General features: G+C 47.3%; 1 protein-coding gene across 1 annotated transcript in view; it reads right to left on the bottom strand.

The window, feature by feature from the left end:
* The window catches only part of LOC311231801 (voltage-dependent T-type calcium channel subunit alpha-1I-like), a gene marked incomplete at both ends in the record, with an annotated part of 367,238 nt that overhangs the window by 169,168 nt on the left and 172,386 nt on the right, over positions 1 to 25,684 (bottom strand). The window contains 3 exon segments of the mRNA XM_084318426.1: positions 5,898 to 6,023; positions 7,371 to 7,497; positions 8,723 to 8,901. Coding sequence (XP_084174552.1) covers positions 5,898 to 6,023; positions 7,371 to 7,497; positions 8,723 to 8,901 — 432 coding nt within the window.

The following is a 25,684-nucleotide window of genomic DNA, read 5'->3' on the forward strand; positions in this document are numbered from 1 at the left end:
GGGCAAATCCCAGGTTACGGACTTTGAGAGACGGGGAGATGGAACAGCCGTCAACGTGGAGGAGATCTGCAACCTTCCGGAACAGTGCCTTGGGGGCCACAACCATGAGCTCTGTCTTTTTGCTGTTGAGTTTAAGTAGTTTGGTTGACATCCAGGTTTTTATGGCATGGAGGCAGTTGACTAAGGACTGCGGGGGGAGCTGGGAGGATGGTGAGGGGACCCAGCACGGAGCCTTGGGGGACACCGTGGTTGACTGGGGCCGGGGGGGGAGGATGAGCCGCTGACACTGACAAACTGAGACCTATTTGCGAGATATGAGTGAAACCAAGACAGAGCTGTACCGGTGATTCCAAGGTTGACAGAGAGGCATTTGAGGAGGACTGAGTGAGATATTCAAGTCAAGTCAAGAGTTTTAATTGTCACGGCATACAAGTATACAATGAAATGCGGGTGGTCTTGCCCGCAACGATGTGCAATACAGTGTTACAACATATAATAGAATCCAATAAAAAACTGCATTGTGCAATAAACAGGTAACAGGTAACATGGTGTGACATCTCGGTATCTGTACATAGTTATTTACAGAGCATATAGGACATGCTAGGTAGCTTTGGTAGTGCAATACACTGTTCCTGTTATTCTAATTTAAAGTGGCCTTTCCTTTTGGCCATAAGTGTGCGGCATGAGTGTGTGCCCGCTCATGTTAAAGTGTTAAGTGGCTGCTAGTGTGTGAGCGTGCACAGCGTGCGTGTCGTGTGTGTGTTCATGTGTGCTTGTGTGTGGATAGTTCAGTGTTCTGTGGCACTCAATGTTCATTGTTCAGGGCTCTGATGGCCTGGGGGAAGAAGCTGAGCCTAAGCCGCTTGTGACGGTGCGGCTCCGTCACTGACTTTGCGGGCAGTGCGCATACTGTACATACACACACACTCATTGTCTGTCTTTCCATATACCATAACCGTATAATGTAATGTGGTGCGTTTCATGTGGACAGCGCACATGGGAACGCACACACGCCATATGCCGCGGAGCAACACACACACACACACACACACACACACACACACACACACACACACACACACACACACACACACCAAACATTCCCTCTTGTCAGATTTCGTAGGATGTCCGAATGCGCACAATCATTTCATTCCGTTTCCGTTGTTATAGCAGAATGACGTTCATACAGCAAGACATTCATTCATCACATCAAATTTATTACTCACAGTCATGATGCATTCGCTTCGCTCTGCACTCCTAGGTTGACGTGTTGGCCAAGCAGAAGCACACATATCCGCCAGGTTAAATGGGAGGGGTTGAGGCAAGGTAATCGTCACGTGAGCGATATGATTGTATTGTACTGTTTACTTGGTTATCTGTAATTTAAAACAGTTGGAAGTTATGTGATATAGTGGAGGATATATATTTTGTGTGTAGGAATTGGTTTAATGTGTTAAAAAGAATAATAATATGTACATCCTGTTTAAAGCCTAGTGGGAGGGGCTATTGGATACAAGAGAGCTGCTTTGGCCCAGGGACGTCAGTCTTGAATGGACGGAGTTACAGTGAAGGTAACCAGGATCCCTAGTAAAACGTGTTGGTATTGCATGTAGTGGAAGTAGTAGTGTATATTGTGTATTTAGACTTTGTGTAGTGTTAAGTATTAAGTATATTTTGTTTTGTTTATTTGTTTTCTCTTTTTCCACTTTTGTTAGATATAGTAAGTATAGGGTATTTTGGTTTACGTTACTTTCACTTTTCAAATTTTTTTGTAAAACTATATCACCTCTGCACTTTTGGGAGGCGGGAAATAAACACCCACAAACGAGATCTTTCGACAACGCCTGTTTATGAGAGAATCAAAGGAGTTCGGGAGAGGACCCCGTCACACCGCTCTGTCCTAGTAGCTGGGGTTCGCAGGCGTCTGCCTGACCTCAGCAGCTGGAACAGGCTGTTATTGGGATGGTGAGGGTCTTTCATTATCCTGCAGGCTCTGGATTTGCACCTCTTGTTGTATAGAACCTGCAGGGGAGGTAGTGCAATACCCGTGGTACGCTCGGCTGAGCGCACCACTCTCTGTAGGGCCTTCTTGTCTTGTGCCGTGCTGTTTCCATACCAGGCAGTGATGTTTCCGGTCAAGATGCTCTCTACAGCTCCTGAGTAGAAGGACTGGAGTATCTTCCCCGATACTCTGAACTTCCTTAACTGTCTCAGGTGGTAGAGGCGCTGTTTCGCCTTCTTTACTACTGTGTCTATGTGTGTTGACCATGTCAGATCCTCTGAGATGTGGACCCCCAGGTACTTAAAGCTGCTCACCCTGTCCACGGTAGCCCCGTTAATCATCAGTGGTGTGTGTGTCTCCTGCTGTCCTCTCCTATAATCCACGATCAGCTCCTTGGTTTTACTTTTATTGTATCAAATGCAGCGGAGAGGTCGAGAAGGATGAGGAGGCTGATGTGTCCGGAATCTGCAGCAACGAGGAGGTAATTTGTGATCTTGATGAGGGCGGTCTCTGTGCTGTGATGATCATGATTTAACTCTGCCATTGGAAAGAGGAGATTTGGCCCTGATCCATAGATGTATGACTTGGTCATAATAAGGTAATTTATAGGCCTGATATTCTTTTATTCTATATTCATATTTCAAATTGCATGTGTCCGGATGGCAAAATGCAGTACTGTATCTACATTTACCCCTGTAAATCATCTGTCCTTTGTTCATTCCCCATCAAAGATGGACAAAAAACTGAAACATTCCCTGAGGTCCATAGATGTCCCTAGATACCAAGAACATGCAAATGGACCTTGTAGAAGTGGAGCAATCTTCCATTTACTTAGATATGCATTTTAGGCGGATTTTCTGAAAATATGACTAGGGCACATAAGTAATTGATTTGCAATGAGAGGCGAGCATGCATGCAGGGAGGAGTGGGCAGTCTGGCAGGGGGAGCAACGAGCCAACGTAATCATCTGAAACACACACCTGCCCGCCACTTGGGTTGAATGGTCTTGAACTTTTTACTACGCTCACCAAACAAATCAAAACATGGAGGAGAAACATTCTATTATAAGTGTGTATATTGTGGGAATACATACTTGTTTTTATATGTATCTGTATTGTATGTGTGTAGTATAAGCTACTTATATGTATTGTGTGTGTGTGTGTGGAGTGTGTATATTGTGGGAATAAATACTTGTTTTTATATGTATCTGTATGGTATGTGTTATATAAGCTACTTATATTTCTTGTGTGTGTAGTGTGTATATTGTGACATAAATAGAGAGCATGGCAGATTACGACCCATAGGCAACATCTCTTGTCTTGTTTTTGCATGTTTCTTATTTAGCCTTTCATTAGCTACTACTACAGTATGTTAGTATGCTGGATGGGTCAAATTTTTTTTGCAAGTAACCTATGAGCTCTTCTGTTCAGAAGTGGTACGGTGAAACACATATTATCATAATAGCCACATTAACCCTAGTAGCTAGCTACTCAGGAACATTACCTAATGTTGTGACCTACCGGGAAGGGATACGGCAGTGCACAAAAGCAGTTGCTATAGTTACCGTGCACAGAGCATCTTGTGTTTACCCGCGGCTGCATGCCTGTCTATTCACATGAAGACAGGTTATAATTAGTGCTGTCAGGCGATTAAAAAAATGTATCTAAATAATTACAGGATTTGTAATTAATTTATCTAATTAATCGCATTTTAATCGCATAACCATTTTATGCCTGATATTCTATATTATATAATCATATTTCAAATTGCATGTGTCTGGATGGCAGAATTCAGTACTGTATCTACAAAACCTTCTGTTTAATCATCTTCCATCTATTAATTTGCTTAATTTTTCAGGTCTGGTCAATTTGAGCATAGTGTTATTCACAGTCAAAGATAAGAAACATTTAATTGATATTCTCATTTGGTTTATTACAATTTACTCAAGGCTAGTAACAGACACAGTATTTCTGACACTGGGAATACATTCCCTGAGATCCATAGATGTCCCTAGAATCAGATACTAAGAACATGCAAATAGCCATATAAAAAAAAGTCTGTAAATGTGTATTCTACGTTCTTATGGAATGAATGAGATAAACAAAAAACTGCTATTAAAATTATTATTTTTATTTGTTTGTATTTAATTTTGAGTTAATTTTCATAACGCGATAATTTGCTGTGTAATTAATTAATAGAATTAACGCGCTAAACTGACAGCCCTAGTTATAATTCAAATCCTAACTGACGCAAATCCATCCTCCAATGCATTTCAATGAGGCTGTGCTTCTGTCACTCTCACCATGATTAAAGCAAAACGATAAGAGATGAAGCTTAGTTTTTTTAATATGAGCACTTGAGGAAGTTCACAATTCCGTCGACAATTGTGGCCCGTGTGGCGATCGGAAGACAAGGGAAGGAACGGTGAAATCACAGATTTCAGCTAGAGGCCATTAGTGTGTGGAGCATGGCTGTCAAAGAAATGGCCATAAGTTGAGATAGAAATGTCCAATTCCATTTATTTTTCTTTTATGAGCGAGGGCAAGGTCGTGGCATTGTTTTTATGTGTTTTTTTTATATCTACGTCCAAGATCACTGTCGCAATTTACAAAACGTGATGGTAAAACAAAAAAATGCAGCTTCTACACTCTAGTTATTAACATTCCCTCATTATTTCCTATTGACCAAAATTGTGTGCTGAGTCATGTTTATAATATATAACATGAGAGGTGCATAGAGAGTCCACGGGTACAAGCAGGTACGCAGGCGACGTGTCGCTTGCTGTCTGAAAAGACCTTAAGGAGGGGTTGTTGGCAATACAGATGAGCACAGAGAGAGTGGATGGATTGTGAGGGGGTTATAGCCTTCCTTTGGGTAGGTATTGCACTGCGATCCTATTCACAGCAATATAAAGAATACGCTTTATTTAACCATTTCCCTACCACACTACACAAGGTCCTTTCACGACCACACTACAAATGCTGTCATTTGCTACAGAAGGCCATTTTCTTGAACTTGAGGACTGCATACTTTTTTTTGCAAAGCTTAGCTTTATAATTTATACTGATAGCACATGCATGAGCCTGGTCTCTTTTGAAAGATAACATTCTGAAGTTACTAATGCAAAAAAGGAACATCACTTTTAGTGCTAATGAAATAGAGTAACAGAGGTCTGAACTTGAGTTGAACTTGAACTTGTGTACTCACATTTTTCTGTAGTGGTTGCAATATTCCATATTCCTATATTCCAGCATAGAGGTATAAGCGGTTCCATAGTCTGAAGTCTTATGTAGTACAGGTCCAAATACAAAACAATCTGTTCAGAAATGGGTCTTTGAGAGATGTCCGAGTATAACCGGTGATCAAAAAGAAAGCTCTCGAAAATCCATTTCCTCATCCACGGCTGTTCATTCTGAAGTGTGATTCACTTCCGGTTTTTGCTCATCAACTTTCACCTAGATCCCTTATCCCCCCCCCCCCTCCCCCACGTGGGGTATTGTTGGAAAGGTACACTCATTGGCTACAACGCTGACCAATAATTTTCGCCATCAGCGGAAGCTTGGCAGTTCTGGAGCATCGGGAGTCCAGGGTGGCCATCTGTCGCGCGGTGTGTAAAAAGACGCTCGCCTGACATATCGTCAGGTAACTTGAAAACCGAGGCACGGATTTGTTCGAGTGAGGTGGCATTCAAACGGCAACAAATAGATCTTTCGAACAGTAATTGATATGTTCGGTGGGCACGTCGGGCCGACTGCGGTACCCCACCTGTTAACAAGTCCCACTTGATAATATACTAACTGCTGCATGCTGCTCTTAAAATTCAGTTTTCATTACTACTGTATATACCCACAGGTTTAAACAACAACTCTGTTTGGGCCATTATATTATACCATACCTGGCCAAGGTTGTCAAAGTTGTATTTGTGATGAATCCATCTATAGCTGGCTGACAAGCAGTCTGACTTATTAGTAATGTTCTTCACATCCAATCCCAGGCAGTAGAAGAACTTCCCTTTGAAGAGCTGTGGATATACACACACACACACACGCACACACAAACAGGCACACGCACACGCACACACACACACACACATAGATGAATGGTACTTCCATACTTTCCTTGTGTATTCAAGGAAAACACAAAACACTTGCATGCATAACCTGTCTTTCACTCTACACTATAAAAAAAGATTCACAGGAAATTCACTGTATTCTTTTTTACAGATTACTTTTGTTTTTCTACTTTAAGTGTAAATCCCATAACGTACAGTAAATTACTTTTATCAAAATATTAACCATTAAACAAAGGTTGTAATCTGTAAATGTATTTGATTTGACTGTAACTTGACAGTAAGTATTTGGCAACCGTTGCTGCCAGACATCTACCGTTTTTTTTACAGTCTTCTTTTTTTACAGTGTACTTTTCTTTCACAGTTACGTTATATGACAATTAGCTATACTGTATGACTCTGTGCATAAACTGTGCAGAAAGAGCCACGGTGACTCTAGATATACAGTATAAACATTCTCCCGCCGAGTAAGATGTGTTTAATGATCAATCAGATATACCACATCAGAGAAAAGAGCCCCAGGACTGTGGAAAGATACCTCACGCCCACGGAGACACAAAGAGAAAGAGCGAGACGGAATTATGTGTGATGGCGAAACGGTGGGAAACAGACAAAAAGAGAGAAGAAAAGATACAATAACTAGGGAGAATAGCCGCGGTGGGGTCAAGAGCACAATTGCAAGCGGCAAGGTACCAGTTGAAATAGAGATATAATTGTTAGACTAGAAGTCTTTATTTGTCATGCAGTTTAACACACACAAGCCAGATGGGCGACCCACAGGAACACACACACACATGCACTGAGTCGCCGATGAAATGTCTCTCTGCACTTTTCCCATCCCGTTGTCCTTCCCCCCATGGGCAGCCGGGAGCAGACAGGCGTGAGCCGAGCCTCTGCGTGAGCCGCGCCCCGGGGACCAATCCAGGTGCTCCTGTCCGTCTTCGTCAAGGACGCCACAACGTTAGCGATCTGTTGTGGATGTTTTTCCATTGGGTTCATCTTATCGGGGGGGAAACCCTTGCGAGCACAAGGGGAGAACATGCTAACTCCACACAGAAAGGCCTGGGAGATACCCCACCTGGGTACCTGGCATCATGGAAACCTGGTCGCCTGGACCTTCTTGCTGTGAGGCGACAGTGTTAACCACTACACCACCGTGCCGCAGATGGGTAAACCAAATGACATGGAGTGGATTCTGGTGTGAAATAAAGTCTTGCACAGCAACCCTTATTATGAATTGTTATAGGCTTGAGAGATGGCCAGATAGACAGTGGAAGCCAGAGTGTGGAGTTATTATACCTGGACTCCCAGGATGCCGAAGATGATGAAGAACGCGCAGCAGATGAGCACGATGTTGCCGATGGGTTTGAGGGACGTGATGAGTGTCTCCACCACCAGCTTCAGACCCGGGGCCCTGCTGATTACCCTGAGAGAGAGAGAGAGAGAGAGAGAGAGAGAGAGAGAGAGAGAGAGAGAGAGAGAGAGAGAGAGAGAGAGAGAGAGAGAGAGAGAGAGAGAGAGATACAGAGAGAGAGAGAGGGAGAGAGAGAGAGATACAGAGAGAGAGCGAAAGAGTTACAGAGAGATAGAGTGAGAGAGACATAGAGAGAGACAAAGAGAGACATAGAGAGAGATGAAGAGATACAGAGAGATAGAGTGATAGAGAGACAGAGAGACAGAGAGCAAGACAAAGAGAGATATAGAGAGAGACAAAGAGATACAGAGAGATAGAGTGAGAGAGAGACAGAGACCGAGACAATGAGAGATATAGAGAGAGACAAAGAGATACAGAGAGATAGAGTGAGAGAGAGACAGAGACAGAAACATGCAACAATCCGAATTTTAAGCTGAAAAGGTTAAAACAAATATATATATATATATATATATATATATATATATATATATATATATATATATATATATATATATATATATTATATATATATATATATATATATATATATATATATATATATATATATATATATAATGTAATAATAATAATTAAAAATAAATATATATATATATATGTACATATGCATACATATAATAACTCTCTGTAATTTTGAACCTACTTTGAAATGGATATCAACAACAACAGATTAATTTGATGATGCAGGCATTGTAACATTCTGGGTTCTGTATTAGCAACCCAACTGTCATTCTGGAGTTATTTCCCCTGGTGGTTGGTATCTGCACTCACTGTTGGTCACGCCCCTTTCCTGATGTGTCACTCCCTGTTCTGTCACCACTGGTCGATGTCACTTTGCTGTCAATTACCCTGTCACTAATTGACGCATTGGAATGTTGGTGTTTGACTATATATTCACTTGTTGTCCTCTCTATCCCTGTCGAGGCTGCAGACCGTGTTTCGTGTGGAAGGAGCTGGAGATACTGCTGACCTTCTCACTCTTGATTATTTCTCATGTATCTACCTTGCTCTCAAGTTGACGCCCGGCGTCTTTCTCAGGATTCCCTGGGCTCTGTGTTCTTACATTAAAAAGGCACCACTAAGAAAGAGCAATCATTCTCCGACTCGTATTATTTCCTCCTCTACTGGACTCACAATTGCTTACCTGCACTGCAACCATAACAGGCATAGTGGTAACCAAAAGTACAATCTATTTTACGCTGTAGTAATCCCTCCTTACCTGAGGGGGCGCAATGTCCTGAGCAGTCGGAGAACTCTCAGCACCCCCAGGATCTTCGCCCCGCCCGCCATGGACACCACGATGTCAATCAACGACACGAACACCAGGAAGCCGTCCAAGATGTTCCAACTGCTCCGCAGGTAGGTCTTCTCCCCCAGATACAGACCCATGGAGACCACCTGGAGAGATGATTTTATGATTTTATTAGGATCCCCATTAGATGATGCAAAACATCAGCTACTCTTCCTGGGGTCCACACATAATAATATAAATGACAACAGACATTTACAGACAAGCAACCAAGTGGTATTAAAAGTCAGAAAGTGACAAAGTGGAGAATCCCACAACCGGCCCTAAGATGTCTCAAATGGCCCTGAGAGCAAATGTCTTGTCGTAAATTCGTTGGAGAATGAGACCCATTGTTTGGATTGAATTGGTGATGTTAACCCCTAGATATCTAAATCCATCTATAGACCTTTTCATTGGAATTATGTTGCTTGAGAAACAGATTGGGCCTACGTGTATTTCCTGTCAGCTACTTGTAATGGAAAACACTGCAACAGGACATAAACCTTATAGTTGTTTGTTTTTCTCATTATTGTCAATGGAGATGCATTGCACGCTCCTGAAAGCACAGAGAGGAGAGCATGTTTTAGCATTCAGAGTGCTATTATGTAAAAAAATATATCACATTTAATTTTCTTTTTATCTCAGTTTTCAGTAAAAGTGAAGTGAGTGCCACACTTCAAATCGCATAGCAACCGAAGCAGCCATTACCAGCACTTCCTTGCATGTCTGGACCTCTCTGCCACTGACCACAGAATTATATTATTCATTCAAAAAATAATGGGCTAATGTGCGTATGAAGAAGAAGAAGAAGAAAGTTGAAGCTGTATAAATTGTAAAAAGGGTAGAAAAACAAGATTATCATCTCAAATGTCCCCAGATGTAGTATTTAAAAGCAGCTCTTCTTGGAGAGTGTGGCTATACAGTATGCAGTATTTTCAAAGGAACTTCCATTTTATTTGATTTATTTCACCCTGCCCCTGGTAATGTTTTTCCCCTTTATGTGTTCGACTGTGGTCGGCTACAGCTAAACTCTGGGTACCACTGTCACAGCCGATTTATTTTGATTAGCAGCAAGTACGTTTGAACAATAGGGAATAAAACATTGACAGTTTTTCTGTACTCACATCAATGATAATAGTTTGCGCCTGCTAAATGCCTAACTGTAAAATGTATAATGTTAAGTTTCAGGATCATCTAATGCTCTTTGTATAGCTCAGAAAACTGTAATTATGCTATTAGTGCAAACAGAACAATACAAGTTTGAAGAAATTAAGAGACGGGTAACAGAAGGAACAATATAGAGAGTAAGGGAGGGAGATGAGGAGGCAAATCAGATTTAAGCAGAACACTTTTTTAAATGAAAAGTTGGTGAGAGGGGAGCTCCAGTAGCTCACCACGTACCGCGAGTGCTATTTCAGCGCCGTGGACAACCGTGCTCGTCACGGATCTGGGGCTGAGCGAGTTCGAATCCCGGACTGCAGCCGTGCTTTTCCCAGAGTGTCTTCCCCCCCATCTGAACCCTTTCCGCCTGCTTCTGTCGGTCGAACTAGACCAAGTATAAATGCGATAAACGTATAAAAGAGCCAGGGAAATGGCCAAAGTTTTAAAAAAAAGAAAAGTTGGTGAGGTTGGACGGAAACTTTGTGCGTGCGACATCATTCGGGACGTACTGTAGCCTCTCTGTACCTGTCATGTCAAAACAGTATGTGGGAAAGTAGGCCGCTAAGCCCAAGTGCCACTGGAGACACATAGAGCGCACAGGGAGGGAGGGAGGGAGGGAGGGAGAGGAGAGGAGAAAGCATGATTTAACGAGGAGGGGTACAGAGTTGTGTGAATTTAGTAGTGGGGGAGAGAGAGAGAGAAAGAGAGGATCGAGAGAAGAAGGGAGAGAGAGGGAGAGCGGAGGAAGGGAGGAGAGAGAGGGAGAGGAGAGGGAGGGAGAGACAGAGAGGGGAGAAAGGGAGGAGAGAGAGAGGGAGAGGAGAGGGAGGGAGAGATAGAGAGGGGATAACGAGAGGAGAGGGAGGGAGAGATAGAGAGGGGAGAAAGGGAGGAGAGGGAGGGAGAGATATAGAGGGGAGAAAGAGAGGAGAGGGAGGGAGAGATAGAGAGGGGAGAAAGGGAGGAAATAAAGAGAGAGGGGAGAGGGAGGGAGAGATAGAGAGACGGCAAGGTGAGAGAACAGGAGAGAGAGATAGAGGGAGCAGGATCGAGAGAGGAAGGGCGAGAGAGGGAGAGGGGAAAAAGAGGGAGAGATAGAGAGAGCAGGATCAAGAGAGGAAGGGAGAGAGGGAGAGGTGAAAGAGAGGGAGATAGCGATATATAGATAGGGAAGGGCGAGAGAGCGAGATGGGTAAAAGGGAGCAGAGAGAGAGAGGGAGAGGAGAGATAGAGAGGGGAGCAAGAGTGGAGAGGGAGGGAGAGATAGAGAGGGGAGAAAGAGAGGAGAGAGATGGAGAGATACAGAGACAGAGAGGGAGAGATGGCAAGGTGAGAGAAATGGAGAGATAGAGAGAGAGGGAGAGAGAAACCACGTAGAAACAGGTAGACAGAGAGGTATAGAGAGATAAAAGATTGCATGAGCCACAGAGACAGACAGACAGACTGACAAACACCCAGAGACGCTGAAGACACACTGGCAGCCCTGCAAGGGTCACAAGCACACGTGAAGAGACTGGTGCCTCTGCGGAGGGCAGGGCCGGAGACATCAAAAGACCTGTTTCTTGTTATTAAACATACCGTGGTCGAGCCAATCAGCATACCAACTGAGTCACGTGACTAAGCCTCCTCGGACCTGTGCGAGCTGCTGCGTCAAAAGAAGTACAACGGGGCTCTATGGAGAAACCATGACACTCCCCTGACTAAAAAGTTTTTTCAAACGAAAACGGCTGGATGTCATTTTGGCTGTGAGTGGTGAGTCTTTCACCTTTTACATGTCTATCTTTGGCATGGATTGATTGTTTAGATCGCTAGCATGGCTAACAAATGCAAATATATTGTAGTCCGCCCCGTTGTTCTGACCAGGATTACGTTCCTTTTTGCCGCCTTGATGCGCGCGCACACTGAGTCTGACGCCGGCGAGAAACACATCAATACAGACACACTGCACCATGATAACTGTTCTCAAGGCATCCACAGCACCTACACTGTAAAAAAATATAATAAGTGTAAATGCCATACACATACAGTAAATCGTACCTGTATGTCTTCTACTACCTGTACCCTCCCCCCTCCCCCATGCTGCTATGATGCCCGAATTTCCCCAAGGGGATCAATAAAGGAATATCTTATCTTATCTTAACTGGGTGGTGGAGGGAAGGGGGTTAAAGAGAGAGAAAGTATGAAGTATGAAAATACTTCAAGATTTCAAGCTGTTTTGGGCTGGGCTCCGCCCATCAGCGCTTTGAGTGACAGTCACCCACAGTCTGCACTGCCAGACAGAGAGAGATATAGAGAGATAGAGGAGGGGGATACTAATTAATTGCGCCGTGGGGGGGCATAATCCCATGGGACAATGCATTTGTAACTTGTTTCAAATGACAATATATACCTCTGTAAATATTATTGCACGGATCGGAATACGGGCGCGCGCGTGGGGAGCATGCGCAAAGATATTTTGACAGTGATATGCGAGTGCTCCCGACTGTGAGGGAGAGAGAGAGATAGATAGAGAGGGAGCGAGAGAGAGAGAGAGAGAGAGAGAGAGGGACACAAGCATTTACACACACAACCTCCCGACCGCGCGTGCGAGGCAGGAGCTTCTCTCACACACACACAGAGCATTTCTCGCGCGCGGTCGGGAGGTTGTGTGTAAATGCTCCGTGTGTGTGAGAGAAGCTCCTGCCCCGCACGCGCGGTCAGGAGGTTGTGGACTTCGCAGGAATGGGAGTGGCTGGATCTGCACTGACATGGCTGACATCATACCTCAACGTCCGCTCCTACCAAGTGTCATGGAGAGGAACTCTGTCGGCCACCCGCCCCCTGCGGACGGGTGTCCCCCAGGGCTCGGTCCTAGGACCCCTTCTCTTCTCCCTCTACACTAAATCACTGGGTAACATTATCACGTCTCATGGCTTCTCATATCATTGTTATGCCGATGATACTCAACTCTTCCTCTCCTTCCCTCCCTCAGATATCCACGTCTCTGAGCGGATCTCGGCCTGTCTGTCCGACATCTCCGCCTGGTTGACGACCAACCACCTCAAACTGAACCTAAGCAAAACAGAATTGCTCCACCTGCCGGCCAAATCCTCCCCCCCTGACCGACCTCTCCATCACAGTCGAGAATGCAGCTGTGACCGCGTCCCCGACCGCCAATAACCTTGGTGTTGTCCTCGACGACCAGTTGAACTTCTCTGCTCACATCGCAGCGACAACCAGAACCTGCAGATTCCTCCTGAGCAACGTCAGAAGGATCTGCCCCTTCCTGACAAAAGAAGCCACCCAACTCCTCGTCCAATCAACAGTCATCTCCTGCCTCGACTACTGCAACGCACTGCTAGCTGGCCTCCCGGCCACTGCCACCAAGCCTCTTTAACTCGTTCAAAACGCAGCGGCCCGCCTGATCTCAAACCTACCGAAGTCGGCCCATGTCACCCCACTTCTTAGGGACCTGCACTGGCTCCCCATTGCTGCACGTATCCGCTTCAAGGCCCTCGACCTAGCATACCGTGCGGCAAAGGGAACCGCTCCTGCCTACCTCCGGTCAATGGTCTCTAACTACACACCCTCAAGACCCCTACGCTCTGCATCTTCTGGCCGCCTCAGACCTACTCCTATCCAAGCTCCCGGAGGGTCATCAAAGAGAAGTCGCCTATTCTCAGTCCTTGCCCCACAATGATGGAATGAACTACCCACCCTAGTTAGGACAGCCGAATCCCGTCCAATCTTTCGCTGTCGACTAAAGACGCACTTCTTCAACCATTATCTGAAATAATTAAAAAAAGAAAAAAAAATCTAACCCTAACTAACCTTACTGTCATGCACTTGTCCTAATAAACTAACCTACACTGTAACACGCAACACTTTGATGAATATTGTTACTCAGCTGATAGAGTTGTACCCTTCCTGATGACCTGTCGTACAGAACTTGTAAGTCGCTTTGGATAAAAGCGTCAGCTAAATGACTAAATGTAAATGTAAATGTAAATGCTTGTGTCCCTCTCTCTCTCCCTCTCTATCTCTCCCTCTCTCTCTCTCCCTCTCTATCTCTCTCCCTCTCTCTCGCTCGCTCATTCTCTACTGTCTCTGTCGGCACCCGCGCACGTCAACCCGTTTGAGGAAGCAATTCCACTCGCTCTGTTGTTGAGCGAATTGTTGATTGTGGGGGGCGGTGACTACAGCCAATGCCTTACTCACGTCAGCAAAACAGTAAAATCAGAATGGCTTAGTTGAGTGAGGGAGGATCTCGTGAACTCGAGACTAGACTGGTGAGTCAAAATGAGAATTAGAGACACAGACCCCATTGATATAAACCCCCATTGCTAGGAAACATTGCTAAACACTGGAAAAGGCCATTTATAAGACACAGGCCCTTTAAGTCCCTAATGTGCAGGTGTGAGATCAATGGTCCTTGTAACTGAGGGGTACAATTCCCTGACTGTATTGAGAGTATGGTATTATTAAACCACTACTTAGTTATGTACTTTAATTACTGGCCATACAGTACATGATATATCTGGTGAACACCCACACAAGAATACGGCAATGACAAAGAAAGTTCTAGTTAGAGGGATTTATTATTATTAGAGTAGCAACGGTAGGTTACAGATTGAGAATTATACTTGCGCTTGTAAGGCGAAGAACACTTAAAGTAGGTCAAGAGCGTAAGTCCATGAGAATAGTAAGATGGGTATAACTGACGCCACCTGTAGCATAGTAATTACATAAGGCACACTCGTAGTCAGCTGGAGACACTAGGGGGTTCCCTCCGGTTGTAAGCCGGCAGGGTAGAGGAATGTTCGGGAGCAAAGTCTGGATCAACGCGGAATAACGAGGCTCCAGATACAGGAGCCAGTGCAGTACTCCCTTGGTCCTTAGACAAAGCAACAGCTATAATCCAGTATGCACGACAGCATGGATGAAAGCTAGCCAGCCTCTGGTCCTAGAGGCGGGCTCGAGGGTGCTCCTCACAGGGGTAGATCCCACACGATAGTGGGGTAGACGGTTCTCTGCTCCAGCAGTCACGGTACCAAAGCAATATAATCCAGCCAGAAAAGGCTCTGCATTCGCCGGTGTAGGTTCTCCGGTGTACATATCCAACGCATTAAACTAGGTTGAACTTGACGTTACTTCACTAAACTATGACACTTTACTATCCTATTCCCACATGTTCTAAGTGCTCTATTTAGACGCAAAGTTGCTCACTTCACTTGGTCGTTGACTCGTGGTGAAGGCTTTACTAGTAATGAACGGACTGATACTTTGAGCGAATTGCTGCTGTTTCCACCTGCGCCGTATTTATACGTAAGGTGAATTATCTAGTGCCAACCTCAGTTCTGTCTCGTATTACTGCGCAAACCTGGACATGTTGAGACATGCCTTGGCGTTGCCTTTGAACTTGCCATTGGGGGTATGGTCGTCGGCGCCTAGGGGTCGCTGTCCAATAGGAGAACGAATATTATGGTCTGGTTTGTACCTAGGTAAAGGGATATTCCGTGTATATATACAAAGAATATACAAGGGATATCAAACGATATACAAATATTATACAAGGGATCTCAAGCAATAAATATATTCGGTTTAATCTGACCCTTTGTAACAGCCGCCTCCTAATTAGTCCGCACCTAATTAGATAAAGCAAAGACAGATTAATCGTCTTGTCAACTACTCAATGTCTGTTGTGGGGAGTAGGGCAATCTACAAAATCAGTGGGTCATGATCGTCATCAGGGGAGTCAGGGAGCCTCGGCAACTCGATCAGCCTCGCCACAGGTCGGGTATAGGTCCGTCCCTGGACAATAACTTCTGCCGCTCTGACCTTTCCGTCGGCACCAGTGATCACTTTGCTTACGCGGCCGGCCGGCCACGCAGCTCGGGGTAGTGACTGGTCTATGATCATAACGACTGTGTCCACTTTTAAGTTGTCCCTGTCCTTGACCCGCTTCTGACGGGCTGGAAGGGATGGTAGGGAGCTTAGGAGGAAGCGGGCCTGAGACTGGTTGATCTGTGCTTGGCTGTGTCTCCACATCCTCCGTCTGTTCCTCTTGTTCGGTCTGTACCCCGTCTGAGGAGGGGCCGGTTCCGGCCGCCCATCAAGGAGTCGCTTGGGGTGCTGGGTTCGAGGTCAGCTACGTCGCTTGGAGCGCAGCTGAGGGGGGTGGAGTTCGGAACTCGCTCTTCTTGTGCCCACGGTTCTCTCACAGGCCTCTCGTCTAATGTCAATAGCCTCTCAACGGGCTGTACGGGAGAGTGGCCGGTGTCGCTCACCTTTGTGTGCCGGCAGCGTGTAGACGTGGGTTGACTGTCAAGTCCGTAGAGGGGGCCCTGGAGCGTCCACCCCAGTCGGGTCTGAACCGCGACTGGGCATCCTTTGGGTCCGATGTGGGCCGCCTCAATTGGGAGAATGAGGTCCGCGTGGTCGGAGCCTATGAGCAGGGTCGGTGTGGCGCCGTCGATGAGCGGTATAGGTAGTCTGCGTAGGTGCTCGTACTTCGCCATCAGCTGTGGGATGGGGTAGGTGTACTGTGACAGGCCTATGTCATGGCTGGTGAAGACGTTGGTGATGCTATACTGCTTCTCGGGCTGGTCCACCGCTGCTATCTTGAAGGAGACACTTTCACCCTTTATGGTCTTCTGGTCTCTTCTAATGGTACGGATTGTCATTGTTCCTTTGGCACCCCGCAGACCCAGCCGGGCTGCGGCGGAAGCGAGGAGGAGAGTCTTTTCAGACCCATTGTCTAGGACGGCGTAAGTGTCCAGGACCTTGTCCTCGTAGCTCAGGAGCACTCTGACCACTTTGATGAGCACTCGGGGGGTCCCGCTATGCTGGTCTATGTGGAGCACTCCTGTTGGTGGGTTGCCTTGGATCTTCTGCTGGTGGGCCGACTCGCGATAGTCCGAGTAGCACCGTGACTCCCAGTGTCCGCTGTTGCAGTCAGGACACCAGGGGGCGGTCCTATGGATCTTCGGTAGTGGTGCCACCGCCTCGGCCTGATACATCACCGCGACGGGCCCACTTTGGTTTCCTGGCGGATGCTTGTTGATGTCGTGCAGGACCTCCAAGTGGGCGCCGTCACACTTGCTGCATTTCTTCTTTAAACGGCACTCAGCTGCCATATGGCTGCGCGCGCAGCGGAAGCAGCGGCGGTTGGCTTTGATCCACTGACTCACCTCGTCAGTGGTCAGCTTCTTGAAAGTGTCACATTGATACAGCCGATGTTCCCCTTCACAGTACTGGCATTCAATCTTCCACTCCCCCTTGGTCGGGGGGTTGCTGGGGTTATCGTGCTGCGGCACTGACTCGGCCTGGTGCATAACAGTCACTGACCGGTGGTTATCATTAGATCTCCGAGGTCCATCTCTTGGGCTTGGTCCACTCCACACGAACGTATCCAGTCGTAGGCTGCTGACTTCTCTCGTGAGGAAGTCGGCCAGGTCTAGGAGGGATGGCTCGGGACCGTCGGGATCACGGTGGTCTCTTTGCCGCCGAAAGCGATCTTGGCGGGCTGGAGGGAGCTTCTCTAGTATTCGTTCCACATTAGAGTTAGCATATAGTTCATGTATCCCCTTTTCCTTTTGGGACCCCAGCATCCCTACCAGGGATTGTACCTTGATAGAGAGGTCATCCAATGCTCTATTGTCTTTGGCTGGGGGGAGACGATCAATATTCCTTATTTCTTGTATCACGTAGTCCCATATGCGTCCATAACGCTGGTCGAGGGCCACTAGAGCCGCGGAGTATGGAGTGCTTGAGTTGGAGTATGCCAGCGCTATATTATGCGCTCTGGGCACCTTGAGATGCTTGAGGAGGATGGCATATTTGTACGACTCATCAGGGACGTCGGACATCATAGTCTCTAAGCACATCCGTAATTCCGTGTACTGTGCTCTGTCCTCGTGCGTAAAGTCTGGGAACGTCGGTGTGCCAAGGTACGATGCCATGGATGGCTGGCACATCGGTGAGCATTGGGGAAGAGGCCTCCTGGGCGAGTCTTCCCGTACGTGTTGTCGTGGGTTGGTACTTGGTGGGTACCAGGGGCCGGGTACCCAGGTGCTGTTCCTCGGTGCTGACTGTACGTCAAACTCACCCGTGAGTTGGGTCGGGGGTTTGTAGTGCAGTGACTCGGGGCTGACGTCGGGGCTGTACTGGGCCTCCTGGTCCAGAGTACGTTGCTGCTGGTGGGCTTGACATTCCTCCTCTTCCTCTTCCTCTTCTAGGGCCTTGAGTCTTCTAGTCAGTCTCTCGGCGACGTAGGCCGGTTCTTCCCGGTGGCTGGGTCTCGTATGGACCGGTCGGGGAGGGGGGTCGGAGACGTAGACAGGATCCTCTTGTTGGCCGGGTCCCGGGTCGCTTCGTCGGGTAGGGGAAGGTGCCCTAGACCCTTGTCGTGATGATCTCCGGGAGCTCCGTGCGGAGCGAGGGGGTGTCGCCATGGCAATCAATTGTTCTATCATCTGCGCCTGCAGCCGGTCGCGCTCTGCTTCGCGCTGGGCATGGGCGGCGTCGCGCTCTGCATTGGCGGCGGCGCGCTGTGCTTCGCGCTGGGTATTGGCGGTGTCGCGCTGTGCATTGGCGGCGTCACGCTGTGCATTGTCGGCGTCGCGCTGTGCAGCGCGAAGCAGAGCGCGACCGGCTGCAGGCGCAGATGATAGAACAATTGATTGCCATGGCCATGGAATTGTCAATCAGCAGTCAAGAAAGCTGACTTCATTACTGCCTACGCCCATAGTCTAAATCTGCAGCTCCTGGCTCTAACTGAGACCTGGATAACCCCCAATAACTCATCAACACCTGCAGCATTATCTACAAACTATAACTTCACTCACACACCTCGACCTTCCAGACGGGGTGGAGGCACTGGCCTCATGACATCTCCTTCATGGACTACAAACTTAACACCCCTCCCAGCACTGTCACTCTCCTCTTTTGAATATCATGCAGTATCTGTCTCTAATCCTTTCAATCTCACCATTGTTACACTCTACCGTCCTCCAGGTCCGCTCGATCACTTCACAGATGAGCTGGACATGCTTCTAAGCTCCTTACCGGAAGATGTTACCCCTCTCCTTCTATTGGGCGACTTCAACCTGCCTGACTCATCTCAGTCAGTCATAGTAGTCTCCCTCCTACAATCATTTGACCTGACTCCCACTGCCATGCCTCCCACCCACAAAGCAGGCAACTCCTTGGATCTCATATTTTCCCGTAACTCCAGCATCATTAACACCACGGTAACTCCCCTACATGTATCTGACCATTCCTTCATATCCTTCTCACTAACTCTCATGCTTAACCGAAAGGTCTTCACCCCAACTCAAACCGTCTCACTCAGACGCAACCTGGCCTCCCTATCCCCCTCCACCCTCTCCTCTGACATACTGTCCGCTCTACCTTTGAGTGACACCTTCTCTGCTCTCTCCACAGAGATGGCAACCTCCACCCTCCTCTCAGCCCTTGCAACCTCCTTTGACAAGCTCTGTCCCCTCGTTGAGAAACCTGCCCGCCGTTCCCCGCCCAGTCCATGGCTGACAGATCCAGTGAGAGAACAAAGACAGGTCCTGAGAGCAGCTGAAAGGAAGTATAGAAAGTCACGCCTCACTGCTGACATCGACACATATCACAACCTCTTGTTAACATTCTCCAAAACCATTACTAATGCCAAAGCTTCTTTCTTTCACCATAGGATCGAGGCCTCTGCCAAGAATCTTCGCAAACTGCATGCTACCATGTCCTCCCTCCTCACTCCCCCCCCACCCCCCCCTCCATCATCTTTCTCTGCCGAAGACTTTGCGATCTTCTCTGAGGAAAAAGTGGAGAACATCCGCAGCTCCTTCTCCCAACCCCCACCCATTCCAAATGCTGAATCGAGAACCTCATCCTTCACTCTGTCATCTTTCTCTCCCATTACAGAAGCCGAGACCCTGACACTGGTAACGTCGAACCGTCCGACTACATGCCAGCTGGACCGGCTACCTTCCCCACTCCTCCAGACCATAGCACCAGACATCCTCCCATTCCTAACTGCAACCATCAACTCCTCACTCAACTCGGGGGTAGTCCCCACCTCCCTAAAACAAGCCAGAGTCACGCCCCTCATAAAAAAACCATCCCTGAACCCTACCGTCATAGGCAACTACCGTCCTGTCTCCCTTCTCTCCTTCCTTTCTAAAACACTTGAACGTGCTGTATCCAACCAACTTACTGCTTATCTCTTACATAATGACCTCCTAGACCCTAATCAGTCAGGCTTCAGAACTGGTCACTCCACAGAGACAGCCCTCATTGCGGTCACAGAGGCACTTCACTTAGCAAAAGCGAAAGGCCTCTCCTCTGTCCTGATTCTCCTAGATCTATCTGCAGCCTTCGACACAGTCAACCACCAGATCCTCCTCGCGGCCCTCGCAGGAATGGGAGTGGCTGGCTCTGCGCTGACATGGTTGTCATCATACCTCAATGACCGCTCCTACCAAGTGTCATGGAGAGGGACCCTGTCGGCCACCCGCCCCCTGCGGACGGGTGTCCCCCAGGGCTCGGTTTTAGGACCCCTTCTCTTCTCCCTCTACACTAAATCACTGGATAACATTATCACGTCTCATGGCTTCTCCTACCACTGTTATGCCGACGATACTCAACTCTTCCTCTCCTTCCCTCCCTCAGATATCCACGTCTCTGAGCGGATCTCGGCCTGTCTGTCCGACATCTCCGCCTGGATGACGACCAACCACCTCAAACTGAACCTAAGCAAAACAGAATTGCTCCACCTGCCGGCCAAATCCTCCCCCCTGACCGACCTTTCCATCACAGTCGAGAATGCAGCTGTGACCGCGTCCCCGACCGCCAAGAACCTTGGTGTTGTCCTCGACGACCAGTTGAACTTCTCTGCTCACATCGCAGCGACAACCAGAACCTGCCGATTCCTCCTGAGCAACGTCAGAAGGATCCGCCCCTTCCTGACAAAAGAATCCACCCAACTCCTCGTCCAATCAACAGTCATCTCCCGCCTCGACTACTGCAACGCACTGCTCGCTGGCCTCCCGGCCACTGCCACTAAGCCTCTTCAACTCATTCAGAACGCAGCGGCCCGCCTGATCTCAAACCTACCGAAGTCGGCCCATGTCACCCCACTTCTTAGGGACCTGCACTGGCTCCCCATTGCTGCACGAATCCGCTTCAAGGCCCTCGACCTAGCATACCGTGCGGCAAAGGGAACTGCTCCCGCCTACCTCCGGTCAATGGTCTCTAACTACACACCCTCAAGACCCCTACGCTCTGCTTCTTCTGGCCGCCTCAGACCTACTCCTATCCAAGCTCCGGGAGGGTCATCAAAGAGAAGTCGCCTATTCTCAGTCCTTGCCCCACAATGGTGGAATGAACTACCCACCCCAGTTAGGACAGCCGAAACACGTCCAATCTTTCGCCGTCGACTAAAGACGCACTTCTTCAACCATTATCTGAATTAAAAAAAAAAAAAAAAAAAAAAAAAATCTAACCCTAACTAACCATACTGTCATGCACTTGTCCTAATAAACTAACCTACACTGTAGCACTCAACACTTTGGCGAACATTGTTACTCAGCTGATAGAGTTGTGCCCTTCCTGATGGCTTGTCGTACAGAACTTGTAAGTCGCTTTGGATAAAAGCGTCAGCTAAATGACTAAATGTAAATGTAAAATGTAAACATTGGCGCTGGCATGGGCGGCGTCGCGCTGTGCATTGGCGGCGGCGCGCTGTGCATCGGCGCTGGCATGGGCGGCGTCGCGCTGTGCATTGGCGGCGGCGCGCTGTGCATCGGCGCGGCCTCTTTCAATGTTCTCTTCCGTCTGAAGGCGTCTGGTCTCCAGTCTTATGCGGTCGTCTTCACTCCTTTGTTGCGCCTGGAAGCGCTCTCGCTCGGTTGCAGCGTGTTCGCGCTCACTAAGGGCTTGCGCTTGGAGTTGCGCGTGAAGGCGCTCTCGTTGGTCTGCAGCTTGTTCGCGCTCGCTCGTCTGTTGAGCCTGACGGCGTTCTCTTTCCATGTTAGAGTGTTCGCGCTCACTAAGCGTCTGTGCTTGAAGTCGCTCGCGTTCAGTGGAGGCTGCCAGGGTGGCGATGAATGCCTGCGCCAGCATCTGGTCCGCTTCGCTGGGGGATGACACTGACGGAGGTGATCGGCTTCTGACAGTGCTCGTTGGAGATCTGTTCTCTGGGCGTGCCTCGAGATCCATCTCCTGGGCGCGCTTCTCTTCTGGTGGTGTGTCGGGTTCTGTCCCTGGAGGGCTTTCTTTATCCTGGAGCTCTCCGGGGACTATTCCGTTGACGTTGTCTGGGGGTATAGTCATGTCATGTCCCCCCTGGTCCCCCCGTGAGCTTGGTCAGTTTCGTTAGAACCCACTGGGTTCTCTACTGGCAGGGTCGCCTGGTCGGTAGGTTTTGACATGCTTTGACTATCCGCTTTATCCGTATTTAACGTCTGTTTAAAGCTAGGTATTAGACTGACAGTGTAGTCCTCTAGATAGGGAGGTGGCTGACGTCTGCGCTGCGGGCGTTCTAGCTTGGGAGAGCCGCTTGGGGAGTGTTCACCGCTGGCCATGGTTAATATCAATATTATATTAGATATTACACTGATACCCTCCGGCTCGAAGGACCAATTGTAACTGAGGGGTACAATTCCCTGACTGTATTGAGAGTATGGTATTATTAAACCACTACTTAGTTATGTACTTTAATTACTGGCCATACAGTACATGATATATCTGGTGAACACCCACACAAGAATACGGCAATGACAAAGAAAGTTCTAGTTAGAGGGATTTATTATTATTAGAGTAGCAACGGTAGGTTACAGATTGAGAATTATACTTGCGCTTGTAAGGCGAAGAACACTTAAAGTAGGTCAAGAGCGTAAGTCCATGAGAATAGTAAGATGGGTATAACTGACGCCACCTGTAGCATAGTAATTACATAAGGCACACTCGTAGTCAGCTGGAGAAAGTAGGGGGTTCCCTCCGGTTGTAAGCCGGCAGGGTAGAGGAATGTTCGGGAGCAAAGTCTGGATCAACGCGGAATAACGAGGCTCCAGATACAGGAGCCAGTGCAGTACTCCCTTGGTCCTTAGACAAAGCAACAGCTATAATCCAGTATGCACGACAGCATGGATGAAAGCTAGCCAGCCTCTGGTCCTAGAGGCGGGCTCGAGGGTGCTACTCACAGGGGTAGATCCCACACGATGGTGGGGTAGACGGTTCTCTGCTCCAGCAGTCACGGTACCAAAGCAATATAATCCAGCCAGAAAAGGCTCTGCATTCGCCGGTGTAGGTTCTCCGGTGTACATATCCAACGCATTAAACTAGGTTGAACTTGACGTTACTTCACTAAACTATGACACTTTACTATCCTATTCGCACATGTTCTAAGTGCTCTATTTAGACGCAAAGTTGCTCACTTCACTTGGTCGTTGACTCGTGGTGAAGGCTTTACTAGTAATGAACGAACTGATACTTTGAATGAATTGCTGCTGTTTCCACCTGCGCCATATTTATACGTAAGGTGAATTATCTAGTGCCAACCTCAGTTCTGTCTCGTATTACTGCGCAAACCTGGACATGTTGAGACATGCCTTGGCGTTGCCTTTGAACTTGCCATTGGGGGTATGGTCGTCGGCGCCTAGGGGTCGCTGTCCAATAGGAGAACGAATATTATGGTCTGGTTTGTACCTAGGTAAAGGGATATTCCGTGTATATATACAAAGAATATACAAGGGATATCAAACGATATACAAATATTATACAAGGGATCTCAAGCAATAAATATATATATTCGGTTTAATCTGACCCTTTGTAACAGTCCTCATTCATCAATGGACTTACGAGAAAAGTTACAAGCACATTTCATCGTAGCTCCACTTTTTCTGGCAGATTTTGGCATAACGCACTAACCGTACCTTCTTGGGGATTCGCGTGTAGCTAAGAGCAGGATTTATGAGTGTGGAAGAGCAGTCGTAAGTAAATAAATACATAAGAACTAAACCCAGTTGTGCAGAATAGAATGGACACATCTACATTCTGCTCTCAGCACACCCCATTCCTTCCATAGGCTATATATTTGCCATAACTGTTGTTAATATTTATTGTTGGTTTTATTTGTATTTTTGGAAATTGCTTATTGTATACATTGTAAGAGCCAGTGAAGAAACATTCCACTGTGCTCATGTTACCCGGACAACAGTCCAAGTCGGACAGCTTAATTTTTTTAACAGCGATTAACTCATTCAGCACCGTCCATGCATATATACGTGTTTGTCCGCCAATCGAATAACGCCAACCATGTATATACGTTATTCAATCGTTATTCCTTTTATTCGCTACTTCCATTCATAATCATCCAGGAAGGCTATGTAACGATCTGGAATTACTCTGAGATCGCAAAAGTACAATACCGCCGCCTGGTGGTATGCGGCTGATGTTGCACTCCATTTGTGTCTCTGTGTATGTGGCTGTGTATCATTGAAATTCATCCGGGTGGAGTTTTCGAGTAGACTGGACAGAGGGGTCTACCCGATGGCATTGAATCGCTTTCGGGATGCCCGATTCATTATACTGTGGGGGGTTATGGCGTGGGCCAAATGGACATACGATCTAGCAGATGGCAAACAAATAATTGGAATATTCTTTTTGGAATCTCATCGGCCACAGGTAAGAGCAATTTAACGTCAATTTCAGCTTGGTCGTGCATTGTTTTCATAGCCATCACCCTGATCAGCGTATGCTGTTGCACTAACGAATGCCGTTATTGACAATCAATTAATCAGAAACGACCCCCCCCCCTTTCATGGATGCATGATGGAACATAATATACCAATCATATGCATTTGAATTTTTTATTGTAGCGTGTATAGGGACGAAATGCCAATGGATTAAGTATAATATGCGTCACGGCCTAATACTAGCCTCCCAGGAATTACCCTAAACTGCTCTAAAACCATACTTATATTCACCACGGTATAAAACGGGAATGTATGGATGGAAAAAATATTCCTTTTTCACATCTTGAACAATAGATACTCAATGTCAAATGGGCCATAGTATTGCATCCATAGCTATAATATTTAAATATTTATAGCCCTGTAAACAAGGTGAGCGACTCCCACCGTTTACAGCGGTGGCGGTAGCTACTACAGGATGAGGCTAATCCCCGGCGGTCAATGAGTTAATGGCGGGGGCAGTGCTGGTGGATGGCCAGGCTGAGATGTCATGTTCTAGTATGACTTACTACTATAGGGTCTTTATACCTGTATCAGTGTACCTATTACTTATCTCCACACGTACGATGGGGACTATCGTAGGTTTCCTCTTACAAACTCCCTACATGTTACAATCAGCCTCACTCTGGCCCCTGCACTCATAAACAATCCTCTGCTGCCATCCTGTTGGCTATTTCCTATACTCCTGTTCCATCTGTCTGTTATCTGCCTGTGTCTGTCATTATTGCCCTGCTCCCTGTCTTAGTGTCATTGCCCGTGTTCCTGCTATCTGTATTGTTCCCCCATCTAGTCTAGCGCCATGTTCGCTGTGTCTGCATCTATTTGTTATTTAGTCTTGTTGTGTTCCAGTCTAGTCTCTGTCTTAGTCATTAATCTGCTCCCTGTGTGTAGCAGCTATCGCTCATTGTAAATCAACGTCCGTATATATACCTGCCTGCCCCACGTTTCCGGTGTTGCGTCATTGTTCTATTTACCCCGTGTACCATGTTCCCGT

Source organism: Notolepis coatsorum (genome assembly GCF_963971535.1).
Source record: "Notolepis coatsorum genome assembly, chromosome: 7".
Classification (NCBI taxonomy): Eukaryota; Metazoa; Chordata; class Actinopteri; order Aulopiformes; family Paralepididae; genus Notolepis; species Notolepis coatsorum.